Genomic DNA, 15,243 nt, shown 5'->3' on the forward strand with positions numbered 1-15,243 from the left:
ATTGTCATTTAGTAATAGAAGAAACGATTATGGTTTTCTTAGTCCCTAAGGCGAAATGCAAAATACGGTGAGATGTTTACATAAATAGTTTTTATCAATAGTTTATTCTGAACTGCAGAACTGCAGTGGCTCCTTCCAGAAATGTATCGAACAAAGGTAAAAAAAAACATTGAATGAACACAGGAATGTTGAACGGACTTATTTTTCTTCTGGAGGGATATTGTGAGAAATGAAATGAATTTTTGGTACTTACAAACTTGAGCTGTCTTGCAACAAGACAGGCTGTTTTGCATCAAAATAATATATTTGGCTGAGAGAACAATATTCCAATAGAAACTTCGTTTTAAATCGATTTTGGTGCTGACAATGTGAGTTAAGATCTCCTAGTCTATACAGACATAAGTAAAATGTGTTTTATATGTCAACCATTGTAAATTATAACTGTATGTTGTATATGCTATCACTGCTGTCGATGAATACCATAGAAATCACGTTTAAAACAATCTTTCTGTTTGAAAATGAAAATGGCTGTAAAAAATGTTTTTATTTCATTTTTCACAGAATGCAGTAACTAAAAAGAGAAAGACTATGGTGAGACTAGAAATGTCGCACATTTGTAGGATCACTCTGGATGGGTTCGAAGGCCTGGATTCAACTCTGACTTTGTCCAGAGCAGTGACGTTGCACAAGTTGACTTAAAAGTCTAAAACTTGGTGATTTGCATCCTCCACTTGGACAAACATACTCTCCGTGCCTGGTAAAATTTAATCTGAGGCACTCAGGTCTTGAATGACCTCCTGAGAATTAAGAGTCGTGGAGCCTGAGAGAACTGGTCCTGATCCTCGGGGGATAATACAGCTCACTGTAAATGCTGCTCAGTTAAGCGAGATGTCAACTTGTTCGTTAGAAATAGCATGTTTCATGAGATCTGTTTACTGTTTCACTGGAGGATTGCCTTGTGTATAAGTTGAGTGTGTTTCAGTGCATTGACTCGTTTGGACTTTGTCTGCTTCCACCTGAAAATGCGAGTGCAGGCGCTTCCAATAGAAATTCTTTTTCCTGCTCTGGCCATTTTTGGAATTCCAGGTAAGTGATTAGAAGCCACTGTGACATTTTGCTTAACTGTTCTGTTTTAAGTTGAATCTTTGCAATTTGATATAGACTCCGAACTTAACACTTGCTTTCTGCTGAGTTTTCCTTTCTTTTAATTACCATTGATTTCGGTTTGAGTACAATTAGTCCTGACCTAGCTGACTGAATTGGAAACAACTGTGTTTGAAGTAACAAAATAAAATGGTAGAGGAGGTAAACAATTATTTTCCATCAGTCTTGCCGTTGGATGAAACTTTGAACATTCCAATAATACGAGGAGAGAGGTAGAGGGGGTAAGTCAGAAGAACATCATTAAAAGTTGAGTATTTCACGAATTGATATGGTTTATGGCAAATAACGCTTCTGCCTCTGAGGACTTACAACCTGGGATTCTGAAATAGGTAGGTGCAGAAATAATGTCTGCATTACTATTGTGGATAAGTTACACAGGCATGAAAAAGACTGTCAATGCATCACTCGTACTCAAAAGGAAGGACAGCAAAATGCGAGAAGGTAGATCAAATGAAAAAGTATTGGAAACTGGTAATTACGATGAGATAGCACAACATTCAGAAAATCTTAATGTCATCAAGTGGAATTTTACAGCCCATAGCAAACTGTATGGAAAGGCACATTTTGAGAGGGATACAAATGTTTTCAGACATATATTGATAGATTATATAAATGGGCAAAATCTTGCAAATGGTGTATAATGTGGGAAGATGTCAAGTTGTTCATATGAGAAGGGAGAAAGAAACAACAGAGTTTTATTTACATGTTGACGTGCATCAGGAAGCAGGTACACAAAGGGAAATGGGGCCTTCGGACATACCTAAAAAAAACAGAAAATGAGCAAACAGGAACACCTTGTGATCAGGAAGGCGTGTGGAATTCTGGCCTCTTATTTCAAGAGAGTTGGAGTACAACAGTAGGGATGTCTTACTGCAAGTTCCAAGCAGCTCTGAGAATAGATTTGGAACACTGTGAGCAATTTCGTTCAATAACAAAGGAAATCAATTTTCATGTGGCACAATTTGTGGGTGGCACGGTGGCACAGTGGTTAGCACTGCTGCCTCACGGCGGGTTCAATTCCCGCCTCAGGTGAATGACTGTGTGGAGTTTGCACATTCTCCATGTGTCTGCGTGAGTTTCCTCCGGGTGCTCTGGTTTCCTCCCACAGTCCAAAAGTGTGCAGGTTAGATGAGTTGGCCGCGCTAATTGGCCAGTAGTGTCAGTTAAGGGGAAAATGTAGGGGACTGGTTCTGGGTTGGTGCGCTTCAGCGGGTCGGTGTGGTTTTGTTGGGCTGAAGGACCTGTTACCACGTTATAAGTAATCTAATTCATACGAGGACAATTAGGATGATCATAGGTATGGAAAGACTGTCTTATGGTCGAAAATTCAACAGTTTCGGAGTCTACTGTTTAGAAGACTGAACAGTGATCCAATTGAGACGTATCAGATTCTTAAGGATATTGACAGGGTAAATGCTGAGACGATGTTCCACTCATGGGAGAGTGCTTTGGCTGTTTCTGCTTAAGCAGAAAATGGGATCATAAACAATTAGAACAGAAATTCTCGATCTCATTCTTGCATTCATTAAAATTAGTCTTCAATGGTGACAGTTTTTCTGCCTGGAAACCATAGCCTTCCACTCCTTTGTGTATCCAAATCTGTCTCTCTTAATCTTATACGCCAAGATCCCATTACCTTCAAGGGAACAGAATTGCACTCTCCAACCACTCTCTCAGAGAATAATACATTTCTTACCTCTGTTTGAAAAAGGCAACAGTTTATTTTGATACCGTGTCCCCTCGTCGTAATCACTGTAGTGGAAGGAAAATATCTTTTTTTGTGTTCCACTTTGTCTAGTCCCCACAAGATCTTATATGTTTCAATGTGATCACCTTATATTCTTCCAGACTCGAAGGAAGATGGGCATAACCTCACTTCAGCCAACAAAACCTTAATCGCAGGATGTGGCAAATGATCCTTCTCTGAGTGGCTTCTAAAATAATGATATTTATTTTCTTGAAATCAGGAGAGCAAATGGTGCAAAGTGATGAGCAATTGAAATACCAGTCCTGAAATTGCCCTTTGATTATTTCCGTAGCACAGACAATGTATTGCGAATGAGATTTCACTGTTTTCCATTCAAGTTCAAGGCTAGCATTGCCAGCAGCACATCAGTCTTGTGTAATCCAAGACCTTCTCGCTGCACATCTCTGTGCATTTTGATCCAACTCACGATTTGATTTTCTTTACAGCGAACCTGATGACAGTGTTGATTCTTTCCCAAGGGAAGTGCGGCCTTTCCAAAGGAATCACTCACTACATGATTGCCATGGTAACAGGCGATCTGATGGTCCTTGTCTTCAACGTGATTGTGAGCCAGATCTTCAAGCATCATTTCCCGGGCTCACTGCTGAACTACACCCCCGCCTGCCGACTCAGTGCCTTCCTGCAAGGGCTCAGCATCCAACTCTCCATCTGGTTTACCATCGCCTTCACCTTTGACCGCTTTGTAGCAATTTGCTGCAACAAATTGAAGGGGAGGTATTGCACTGAAAGAATGGCTAACGTGGTCATATTCATCGTAAGTTCTCTTACCATTCTGGTTAACATTCCCTTGTCTTTTCGCTATGAGCCCATTCAAGTTCTGAACAATGTACAGTGGGGCTGCCACACCGTCACTACTTACCTCACTTCACCAGTCTGGGCAGCTCACCGATGGCTCACCAACATCTCAAACATGTTCCTTCCTATTCCCCTGCTCCTGCTGTTGAATACTCTCACCGCTGCCCATATCCTCGCAGCCAGCAGGGTTCGTCGGGCTCTGAAGGACAGCAGAGGAGGTGCTGGAGAGATGGGTAGAGACCCCGAGCTGAAGAGCAGGAGGACCTCCATCATTCTGCTCTTCACCATCTCAGGCTGCTTCATGGTGCTGTCGGCCCCCATCACTGTTATCCACATCTGTGTCGGTGTTACTCAGATTGTGGCTTTCCAAGGTTCAAGCTCACTCTTTGTGGCAATCAGGGCAGCGTTCCTGCTGATGTGCACCAGCTCCTGTACAAACACTTGTATTTATGCACTGACCCAGAGGAGATTCAGAGAGCAGGTGAAGAACTTGCTAAAATCTCCTTCTGCTCTACTCAGAAAGTTATGAAAATTATTTATATTGATGGGCGAGTTGGTGGTTCAATGATAACCTCACTGGGCCAGCATTCTAAAATCCAAACTCATGTCCTGGGGACATAGTTTGAAATTCCACCGAGGCAAGTGATGAATTTTACATGCAAATAGCGCGAGCCTAATGTTGATTATGTAGCCATTCATGATTAACATGCGTGAAAATTAATTGTCTTCAAACATTGATTGTCTTTTCGGCAAGAAACTCTGACCGCTTTTAAGCATGTCCACCATATATGTGATGTACGGTTCACAGTCCTGTCTATCTCAGAGCATTAGGATTGAGTCTTAGCCATCCTCTGGGAAAATGCCAACCTTGGCAGGGATGCCCACATTCTCAAATGAAAAAATAAAATACGTCATTATTAATCTAGTGACTGATATTTCACTGTGTCTTTCGCGATGATACTACTGCCTCAACAGGGTTCTGTCGTCCTTGTAGATTTTTTTTAAAAGGGATTGTGAAAGGCAGAGGTTCTGATTTGTCTGTGTTGAGGCCACTTTGATTATGGCGAACAGATACTGCCTCAGGCAATAATAGGGAAAAAGGTCCTTTTCTCGCTAAAAAAAATCACTTGTTCAATGAAAGGGGAGTTGCCAGTTCTACCAGCTCAGAGTGGTTTTGTTCTAGTTTAGTTTTAGGTATCAGCACACAGGCAGGACAATTCTGATCAAAGAACATTGTGAGGAAAACAAAAGGTTTCCTTGATTCGACAGATGCCTCTCGCTAACATCTCTCCTGTAAGAACCTATAGTTTGAACTAAACGTTTCTTTTCCAAGGGCTGTTTTTATGGGGTTGTTGCAGAAAATTGGATCAGCTCCTTTCTTAAGTTGTGGGGTTGTCGTGTTGGTTCGGTTGTCCAATTATATTTCAATTTGCGTTTCATTCGGTGGTGAGTAAATAAATTGGTTTAGTTGAAGCCAAGTGGTTTGACCTGGAGCATCAAACCTGGAATATGAACCTTACATCTGCCTAAAACCACTGGAAGAGTTCGAGTATGGGCGAACTTCGTGAAATGTTTTGGGAGGTTCTAACCTGGTATCCTACACTTTTCATTCTGAATTGATTCAAACACATAGAGTGCTGAAGAGTTGGATCAAGTGTATAGAAACGATGGTTAGTAAGTGCGGAGGACTGGAGATCGATGTAAAGAGGAGATGGAAGTACTACTGGATGAAGTCACAACTGCATTGTGACACGTGTCCATCAAAACTACAGATCGCTTTTTCATAGGTACTGACGAAAGCAGCGTCCAGGCCAATATTAAACAGCGGCCTGAGTCTGTGACAAGGAGACTTCTTGACACAGTGACATTGAAGTATTGGCAATATATTTCCAAATCACGATGATATGTGGTTTGAATGGGCACCAGCGATGGTAGCACTCCATTGTGTATGCTGTCCTGTCCATTGACCCTGGATTATCTGTTGAATTGCATCTTATGTAGGGTACACAGAGGGATTGGACGGCAGAGGGATCGGATGTTAGAGGTATTAGATGGTGCGTCAATACTTTCCACTTATCAGCACAAGCCTGAAGGTTGGACGTGTCTTGCTACATATGAGCATATAGAGGAAGGGGGCATCTACTTTGGATCGATGTGAGTTAATACATTTATGTGATACAGACCAAGACAGGAATTGCAGGGTTAATGGTTGGGAACTGGTGAGTGTTTTCGAGCAGAGTGACCTCGCGAGGCAGGTGTATAGTTTCTTCAGGTGTTGCACATTGGTAGACGGGTGATGAAGAAGACATTCTGAATGCTTGCTTTCATTGGTGAGAAATTGTGTATAAAATTGGGACATCTTGTTGCGGCAGAGCAGATCATGATTACAGGTACATTTGGCGGACTGAATACAATTTCATTAGTCCAATTATAGGTAGGATGCAATTGAACTGTAATTTGCGTAGTGATCAATTGTCAATATATTCCTGAGATTGGATGGAAAGACCATGAGCAGCAGCTCGATATGTCGAGACAATTTTTCATCTTTGGATCATTGGGATGATCTCATAGAGGTTTATAAACTCGTGGCTGGGCACAGGTAAGGTGAATAGCCAAGGTCTTTTCCCCAGGATATGGAATTTTAAAGCATTGGGGTATAGATATTAGGATAAAAAGGGAAACATTTTAATGGGAACTGAGGGGTATATTTTTCACACAGAAGGTGATTTTCATATAGAACGAACACTCAGAGGAATTTTAGAGTTGAGTACAATTACATCAGTTTGCAAGACATTTGGACAGATGTGGATGCACAGATGTTTCAGCGTAATTTGAACAATTTGTTTTCATGGTCAAATGCACAGGGATGAAGATGACAGATGGATAAATGTGACTGCATCTACTTTAATAACAAAAACAGGAAGGCAGATTATTACCTGAATGACAATACAGTAGGAGGTTAGGAGGTGCAACAATTCATGGGTACGCATGTTCACCAATCTCTGAAAGTAAGCATGCAGGTGAAGAAGGTGAAGAAGAAAGCAAATAAATGTTTGGAAAGCAATAGCATTTGAGAAATGGAGAAGGGGAATCTTGTTGTGATTATTTCGGGTTTTGGTGAGACCACATCTGGGATATTAAGTGCAGATTTGGTCTCCTTATCTGATGAGAAAGTTATTGGCATTGAGGAAACATAACGAAAATTTACCAGACTGACTCCTGGGTTGGCAGGACTGACCTATGAAAATTGGATATTTTCACTGAAGTTAAGAAGAATGAAAGGATGTTATACCAATATAGTTCTCTAAAACTAACCTTAAAACTCAAGATTTCCAATAAGACTGAGCAGGGCAAGAGTACGAAGAGTGATCCGATTAAAAGAGAGTTATGAACCTGTGGTCATACTCTGAGCACTTAGGGCTGAGATGAAGAGAGGTTCCTTCACAGAGAGTGGTGAGCCTCCACAACTTTCTGCCTTAGGAAGAGGGTGAGACTAAAATATTGAGTGTTTTCAAGAACGAGTTTATTTTATTCTGAGGGTGAAGGGTTCAAAGGGTGTCAGGAGAAAGATGTACTTAGTTGGATGAAAGTCTGAATCCCAGAATTCAAAATAATCATAAACTAATCTGGAGAACTCCAGTGTCATCGAATGTTACAAATGAAACAGATATTAAAAAAATCAAAATATTTGAAGTTACTGAAGAGCACAATGTGAAATGAATAAAATCATAATGAAACTAAAATCCAACATGAATTCACATGGAAATCGTGCTCAACATTATTATGTTTTCACATGAAAGAACAGGTAAGCAATAATTGACCTGAAACATTAATCAGACATCGCTGCCAGACAGGCCACCAGCATGAGGCACACAACTTTTAAGTGACAAAAACCTGCTCAATTTCGTCCAGTACAATATAAGTTTCTTTCTTTGAGGATTCAGCCACAAATCTTCATTTTAAGGCAGCTCCCAAACAAGTCAGTTTCAAATGCAGCAAACAGTCGCAGTTTTTTTTTCAAAATGATGGACTGCTGTGCAGCCTCCTCAGCACTGTTCACGAGAATCTTACTCTTATTTTTCCACAAGAGTCACTTTTATCTGATACCTAAGTAACAGCCCTGTATAATGAATGCTCGTCAAATCAACAAGTTCCCTTTAAACACCGGAACAGTGACAATCGCCATATTGCTTCTCGTCTCTGCTTCTTCATCTTCTTGACAGCAGATTCCAGGTCATTCCTTTTTCAGTTATGGGATCACTCCTGGACTGTACCATCCCATGTCTGATATTTTCCAATCATTTCAGGTGCTCTTGATCTGAGAAATGAAGAAAGTCGACTTCCTTGAAATTAAAGACACAAAACCTTCATTCTACTAAATCGTTTTATCAGTGGGTGGGGAAGAATGTGCCTTGTATAACACTCTTATAATTAAATATTCATTTCCTTTCTAGATTCGCTTTTACCTGAGGATTACTTCGAATTTCCAGCACTTCAATAAGTGCCCCAATGAAAGTCCAACAATGAGCTTTTGTGTGTCTACCATTATTTCAACTGACGTGTTATTTTCTTCATATCATTCTAAGTTCAGGGCTTTCAGAATTATGGCTTTTGCATGCTTCCATTTGTTCCCTAAAACTAGTTCGATCCCCTTATATTCGATCTCTCAAATCTCTTTATGAATTCCCACGTCTAAGTCCCCACTTGCAACAGACAGCGTGTGATATCGTAGGTATCTGCCAAAGCTGTTACATCTTTGATCTTTGATAGTTGATTTGATAATTGACAAAAGAGACATCGTGAGGATGTTTCCTTTCTGTCGGGCAATGTAGAAGGAGAGTGCATTTGATTAAGTGACAGCAGATGAGCGAAATTTCTCTCCCGCAAAGGGTCATAAATCTGTGGAATATGAGTTAGATCCTGGGGCACTGAGTAAATTGAAGTAGATGGGAGATAGATTTTCTTCATTAATAATGGGATAAAGGGCCACAGGTTTAGTGGTACCTGAGATGAAACACATAATTCTGTGAAATGTTGACATGAATGGATTTTTTCAGAAGTTCTAAATTCGAGCACGGTGGAGACTCCTTCCGGAAATTTAATAAAAAATGTGTTTTCTCAAATTGGATTGACTACAGGAATCTTTGAGGGACTTCTATATCGTTGAGGGAGATCTTGTGGGAAAATAGTATACATTTTCGTAAACTGTCTTGTCTCTCAGTAGAATTAGAACCAAAGAAATCATGTTGTGAATATCTTTCTGACAGCAAATGACAATGGCTCTTAAGAATGCTTCTTCATTTTTCGCTGAATTCAGTAACTATGGGAGTAAGAGAAGGATGAGATTGGAAAGATGCAACTTGAAGGCTCATGTGACCCAGTTGTTAGATTCCGCTCTCTGGGCTAAAATACCTCAGTTTAACGGTTACATTCTCCAGAACAGTCTGATTGCACAGTGTGATGTAAAATGGTGATCGTTGACCACTTGAATCTACCTCTTGGATTACCATATGTTCCATACGCCTTTAAGTTCAGGTCGAGGCAATCAGGTCTCTAGTCATCATTTCGAAAATCAGAGTTCTAACTCCTGACAGACACTGACTTTGTTTCTGTGGGGATCACATAGCTTACTGTAAATGCTTCTCGAGGACAGGAGGCAGACAGTTATACAGTCATGGAGATGCACAGCACGGAATCAGACTCTATGTCTTAGACAGTAATGAGAAGATTTGTAGATCAGGTTGAGGCCCTGGGCATAGACTTGCTCAGTTACCTGGAAGGTTCATTTACAGACGTTTTGTCACAATACTAGGTAACGTGTTCAGTGAAACTCCAGCTTTCTGATTATACGTTTGGGTTTCCTTGGGTCAGTGATGTTATTTCCCGTGGTGGCGTCATTTCATATGATGATGTCATTTCCTGTTCTTTTTCTCAGGGGCTGGGAAATAGGGTCCATCTAGGAATGGCAGTTTATTGTTGTTTTCCTCCTCTTTAGTGACTTTATGCCAGTCAGTGTATTATTGCTGGTCTTGAAGGTTCCCTCTAAATTGGTGCATTTACTGATGACAAAGGTGTCACCCATTTTGCGGTTCCAAAGTTTTGGTTGGATGGTTGGCAGAGCTGTTTGTTCAAGTCTCTGCATTGCTGCCTCTGCCTCCGCCTCCACCCCCACTCCGGCCTATATTGGAGATCCCATGGGCATGCCGTTGGTTTGTCTGTAGATTTTGTTTTTGTAAGTGAAGTGCGTGGTAAGGAGATGTCCAGTAGCTCGATAATACTGTCATTGCTGATGAAGTCAGTGGTGTTTGGTGTATGTGTTTTTGAGTCTTCTGATTGTGTAGTCAGTGTTTCATTGGGCAAGTTGATTTAGTGGACGCTGCCAGAATTCATAAATTCACACATGGATATGTTGGACCAAAGGGCCTGTTTCCATTCTGTACATCTCCGTGGGTCTACTTTGGCCTCCACTGCACCAATTCTCTCATTTACCACTCCTGCACAAATCCAGGTGGTGCACCAACTCTCCCTTCGAGTATATTCCTGCTACAGTTCTCACACTTCGAATTTAAAGGCACCTACATGAATTCTCTAATCATTGAAGTCCTGCATCTATTCCTTCCACTTAGTTGTTCCCTGATACACTTCTCCAGCATCTGCAGTCCTCACTTTCTCCAAGATGATTTTAACCTACTGTGAATCCTCTTACGAGAATGTCTTCCTTGAAGAAGCTCTTTGCTTCCCTCTACAAGGATTTCAGTGAGTCCTTCTCTCATTGCACACCCCAGGTCATCTCCTCTGCCCAGAGGCTCTTCAGCCACGTTACATGCAGGTCCTTGGACCCCTCCATCGCCAGATCATAGCAACACGACGACTGGAGGAAGACCGCCTCATCTTCCATCTCGGAACCCTCCAACCACAAGGGATGAACTCAGATTTCTCCATTTTCCTCATTCCACTCCCCTCACCTTGTCTCAGTCCCAACCCTCGAACCCAGCACCACCTTCCTAACCTGCAATCTTCTTTCTGACCTCTCTGCCCCTACAACCACTCCGGCCTATCACCCTCAACTTACCACCCTCACCTTAATCTCCTTCCACCTGTTGAATTTGCAATGTCCCTCCCCCAAGTCGCTCCTCCCTACCTTTCATCTTAGCCTGGTTGGCACACTTTCCTCATTCCTGCAGAAGGGCTCGTGGCTGAAACGTCGATTCTCCTGCTCCTTGGATGCTGCCTGACCTGCTGCGCTTTTCCAGCAACACATTTTCCGTCCTGATACACTTCCTCACATTAAAGGTGCACTGCTAATTTTTAAAAATTTAGTGGTGCACTGAAGTGCATCTCCAATTTTTATTGATTCCCTGCCCTTTTCGCCAATTTATACATGCTGTGCTCCAATTCTCGAATATATTGATTCTCAATATATTTCCAAATTTCAAATATAATAGTCCTGTGCACGAATCCTCCCATTATCTGATGCCCACCAATTCTCCTAATATTCATACTCCAATGTGAATTCTTCCATTTACTGATGCGCTCACCCTGTTCTACCATCTGGGATGCCCTACTCCAATTCTCCCACTTACTGGTTCCATCCCTCAGTTTTGTTTTTTTTAGTTCCACTGTGCACCAGTTCTTCCTTTTAGCACTTCTCTGCAACAAATCTCCCATTTAGTGGTCTGCTGCCAGAATGATCTAATCTTGGCGATCCCTGTATCAGTACTTCAAATTACCGATCCTGAACATATCCTCCGTTTTCTGGTGAACTGCAGCAACTCTCCCATTTTGTATTACACTGCATTGAATCTCCACCACTAATAATTTGCAATATTTGCTCTATTTACTGATTCACTGCCCGTGTTCCACACTTTGCTCCAATTCTCGACGTTATCAGCACCCTGCAGCTTATCTCTCATTAACTGATGTCTGCACCAATTCCTCAATTCGGTGTTGCTTAGCAGCATTTCCACCAATTTTGAAATGTTGTGTGCCAATTCTCTAATATTCTCCAACATTGAGTGGAGAACTTGTTCAGGACATCAGTAAAAGGGAAAATGGAGCTTAACAAGCACTGAATTGGAGAATTGATGCGAGGCATCAGTACATGAGAGCCCTGATTCAGGGTGCTGATAACTTCAGGAATTGGAGAAAATGGGAGAATATGGGCAGTGAATTAGTAACTCGGACAAATGTTGAAAAGGATTCGTGGTGGCGATTCAATACAGTGCACCATGAAATGGGACAGTTGGTGCAGTTCACCACTAAAGGGAGGATATGTGCAGGATCAGTAATTTGGAGATTTGATGGAGGGAAAATTGGAGAATTCTGGCATCGAGTCAGTAATTTGGAGAATTATTGCAGAGAAATATGAAATAAAAGAACTGATACACAGTAGAACTGAATTAGAGAATTTGAGCATAGCATCAGAAAGTGGGACAACGAGAGTAGGGAGCGTCAAAGTGGTAGAATTGGGCTAACGTATCAGTAAATGGAAGAATCAGTACAGAGCTATGTGGAAACGCAAGAAATGGTGCACATTAATAAATGTGAGATTTGATGCACAATGACATTACATTTGAAAATTACATTAATTTCTAGTTGGAAGTACTGGGGTAGGATAACACTCAAGGGGAGAGTTGGTGCAGTATCCGGATTTGTGCAGACTTGGTAAATGTGAGAATTGATGGAGGGAAGCGAAGCCCTAAATAGAGAATATCTTAGCGAATTGGAGCACAGCAAGTCTAAACTGGAGAATAGGGCGAGTGAGTAAAAAAACGGCAGAACATTTGCAAGCATCAGTAAATTGGAGACACAGTTCAGTGCATCACGAAATGAAAAAAGGATTCAGTAGGGCACTCATACGTGGAATTAGTGTATCGGAGAATAACGAAATGCAAGGAGTAGATGCAAAGCATCAATACTTGGAGAATTCATACAGGCGACATTTAATTCTAAGAGGGAGAACTAGGGCAGGATAATACTCAAAGGGAGAGTTGGTCCATTTCCCGCATTTATGCAGGATTTGTAAATGGGGGACTTGGTGTTGCGAGCAAGCCCTAAATCGAGCCATGGAGACGTTCAGCATGGAAACAAACCATGGATCGGTATTTCTGGAGATTTGGTGCAGAAATTTCAAAGATTGGACAATTCCAGCAGCAGACCACTAGATAGGAGAATTGTTTTAGAGAAATTCGAAATTGAAGAACTGGTGCACAGTTCAACAAAATTGGAGAACTGAGACTTGGCACCAGTAAATTAGAGAATTATAATAGGGTACCTCTGAATCGTAGAATCGGGCTCTGGCATCAGAAAATGGAAGAATTCATCTAAGGTTATGAGTAAATTGAAGATTTGGTGGGAATCAATAAGTGGGAGATTCCGGGCACAGTGTCATTACAATACAAAATGAGTGTGAGTGTCAATATATTAGAGAATTGGTGTATAATATGACTAAATTAGGGAATTGGGGCAGGGAACCGATAAAAAGGAAAAATGTTGCCAGCATCAGTAAATGAGAGATTCAGTTCAGTTCACCAATAAATTTTTTTAAAAAATCAGCAGTGCAGTCGTAAGAGGAATACATGCATCAGGGAACAGCTAAATGGAAGGAATTGATGCAGGGCATCAATAATTGGAGAATTCTTGGAGGAGACATTACATTCTAATGGGGAGAATTGGTGCACAATAAGACTCAAAGGGAGAATTGGTGCATTCCCGGGATTTATGCAGGATTGGTAAATGGAAGAATTTAGACAGGGAAGCTGATCCCTAAATCAACCATAGAGACGTACAGCACAGAAATAGGCACTTTGGTCCAACGTGTCCATGTCTAAATTTAAGAATTCTGGCTGCGCTCTACAAAATTGGAGATAATGGGAGAATTGGTGCAGTGCAGATCTAAGTTTGAGATTTGAGACAGTGTAGCTCTAAATCAGAGAATGGAGGCCACACCATACTGGATGGGCGAATCCGAGAGGGCACGCCTAAATTGGGAGAGGATATCAGTTCATCTTAGATTTGGTATAGGGCAACACTGAGTGGCAAAGGTGTTCAGGACACCAGTAATTGGGGAAATGGTGCTGGGCAACACTGAATTGAAGAATTAGTGCAGGGCATCAGCAAATGAGAAACCTTGTTCAGGAGTAATAAATTCGAGAAATGGAGCAAATGGGAGAACATGGGAAGCAGTAACTAGGACAAATGTTGCAAAGGATTAGTGGTGGAGAGTCAAAGCTGTACACTGTGAAATGGAGAGTTGGATCAGTTCACCAATAAAGGGAGGATATGTGCAGGATCAGGAATTTTGGAGATTTGATGCAGGGATTGCCAAGATTAGAGAATTCCGGCTACAGACCACTAAATAGGAGAATTGTTGAAGAAAAATTCTAAATGGAGGAACTAAATTAGGGATCTGAGGTATGGTAGCAGAAAATGGGAGAATTAGTGAAGGGAACCTCCAAATGGTGGAAGCGGGCTTGGATATCAGTAAATGGAAGAATTTGTCCAGGTGTATGAGCAAATGAGAGACTTTTTGAAAATCAATAAATGGGAGATTCTGAGCAGAGTGAAATCACAACAGAAAGTTGATGGGAGTGCAATGTATTAGAGAATTTGAGCACAGCTTGTCCATATTGGGAAATTGGGATAGGGAATCATTAAAAAGGCGAAATGTTGCAAGCATCAGTAAATTGAAGATTCAGTTAAGTGCACCACTAAATGAAAATAAGATCAGCAGAGCAGCCATACGTGGAGGTGTATCAGGGAACAACTAAATGGAAGGAATTGATGCAGGGCATCAATAATTGGAGAATTCATGCAGGATCCGTTAAATTCCAAGTAGGAGAGCCTGGGCATGATCATATTCAAAGGGAGAAATAGTCTAAATCCCGGTTTTGTATAGGATTGGTAAATGGAGGAATTGCTGAAAATGTGTTGCTGGTTAAAGCACAGCAGGTAATGCAGCATCCAAGGAACAGGAAATTCGATATTTCGGGCCAGAGCCCTTCATCAGCCCTTCCTACTAAATGGAGGAATTGGTACAGTGAGGCTGAGCCCAAAATACAGCTACCGAGATGTACAGCACAGAAACAGACCCTTCCAGCCAACTTGTCCAAGCCTAACGTTAAGAATTCTACTTGCACGCCATTAAATTGGAGATAATGGGAGAATCTGTGCAAGTCAGCACTAATTGGGTGATATGGGGCAATGTAGCACTAAATGGGAGAATTGGAACAGGAAAATACAGGATGGCAGAATTAGTGTAGGGCACCCCTAAATTATGCAAAGATATCAGTCAATATGAGTATTGGTATAGGGCAGCACTGAGTGGAGATCTTGTTCAGGACGTCAGTTATTGGGGGAAATGGTGCTGAGCAACACTGAATTAAAGACTTGGTGCAGGGCATCAGTAAAAGAGAAACCTGGTGCAGGTTACTGATAACTTCGAGAATTGGAGGCAATGGGACCACACCAACAGTGAATCAGTAAATTGGACAAATGTTGCAAAGTATTATTGGTGG

The 15,243-nt window shown here is 41.4% G+C and overlaps 1 protein-coding gene across 1 annotated transcript; it reads left to right on the forward strand.

Moving 5' to 3' along the window:
• The first annotated feature begins 1,022 nt into the window (after positions 1-1,022).
• LOC132810753 (probable G-protein coupled receptor 139) lies at positions 1,023-4,256 on the forward strand. The gene is made up of 2 exons (XM_060822701.1): positions 1,023-1,086; positions 3,358-4,256. The coding sequence occupies exons 1-2, from the start codon at positions 1,023-1,025 to the stop codon at positions 4,254-4,256; spliced, it is 963 nt and encodes a 320-aa protein (XP_060678684.1).
• The last annotated feature ends 10,987 nt before the right edge of the window (positions 4,257-15,243 follow it).

This window comes from Hemiscyllium ocellatum, unplaced genomic scaffold, assembly GCF_020745735.1.
Source record: "Hemiscyllium ocellatum isolate sHemOce1 unplaced genomic scaffold, sHemOce1.pat.X.cur. scaffold_1874_pat_ctg1, whole genome shotgun sequence".
Lineage (NCBI taxonomy): Eukaryota > Metazoa > Chordata > Chondrichthyes > Orectolobiformes > Hemiscylliidae > Hemiscyllium > Hemiscyllium ocellatum.

Bases quoted from the DNA above. Each gene is read 5' to 3' on its own strand.
- LOC132810753 (XM_060822701.1), top strand. From the start codon at position 1,023: ATGCGAGTGCAGGCGCTTCCAATAGAAATTCTTTTTCCTGCTCTGGCC. The intron at 1,087-3,357 runs GTAAGTGATTAG...TTTTCTTTACAG, and splicing joins GGCCATTTTTGGAATTCCAG to CGAACCTGATGACAGTGTTG.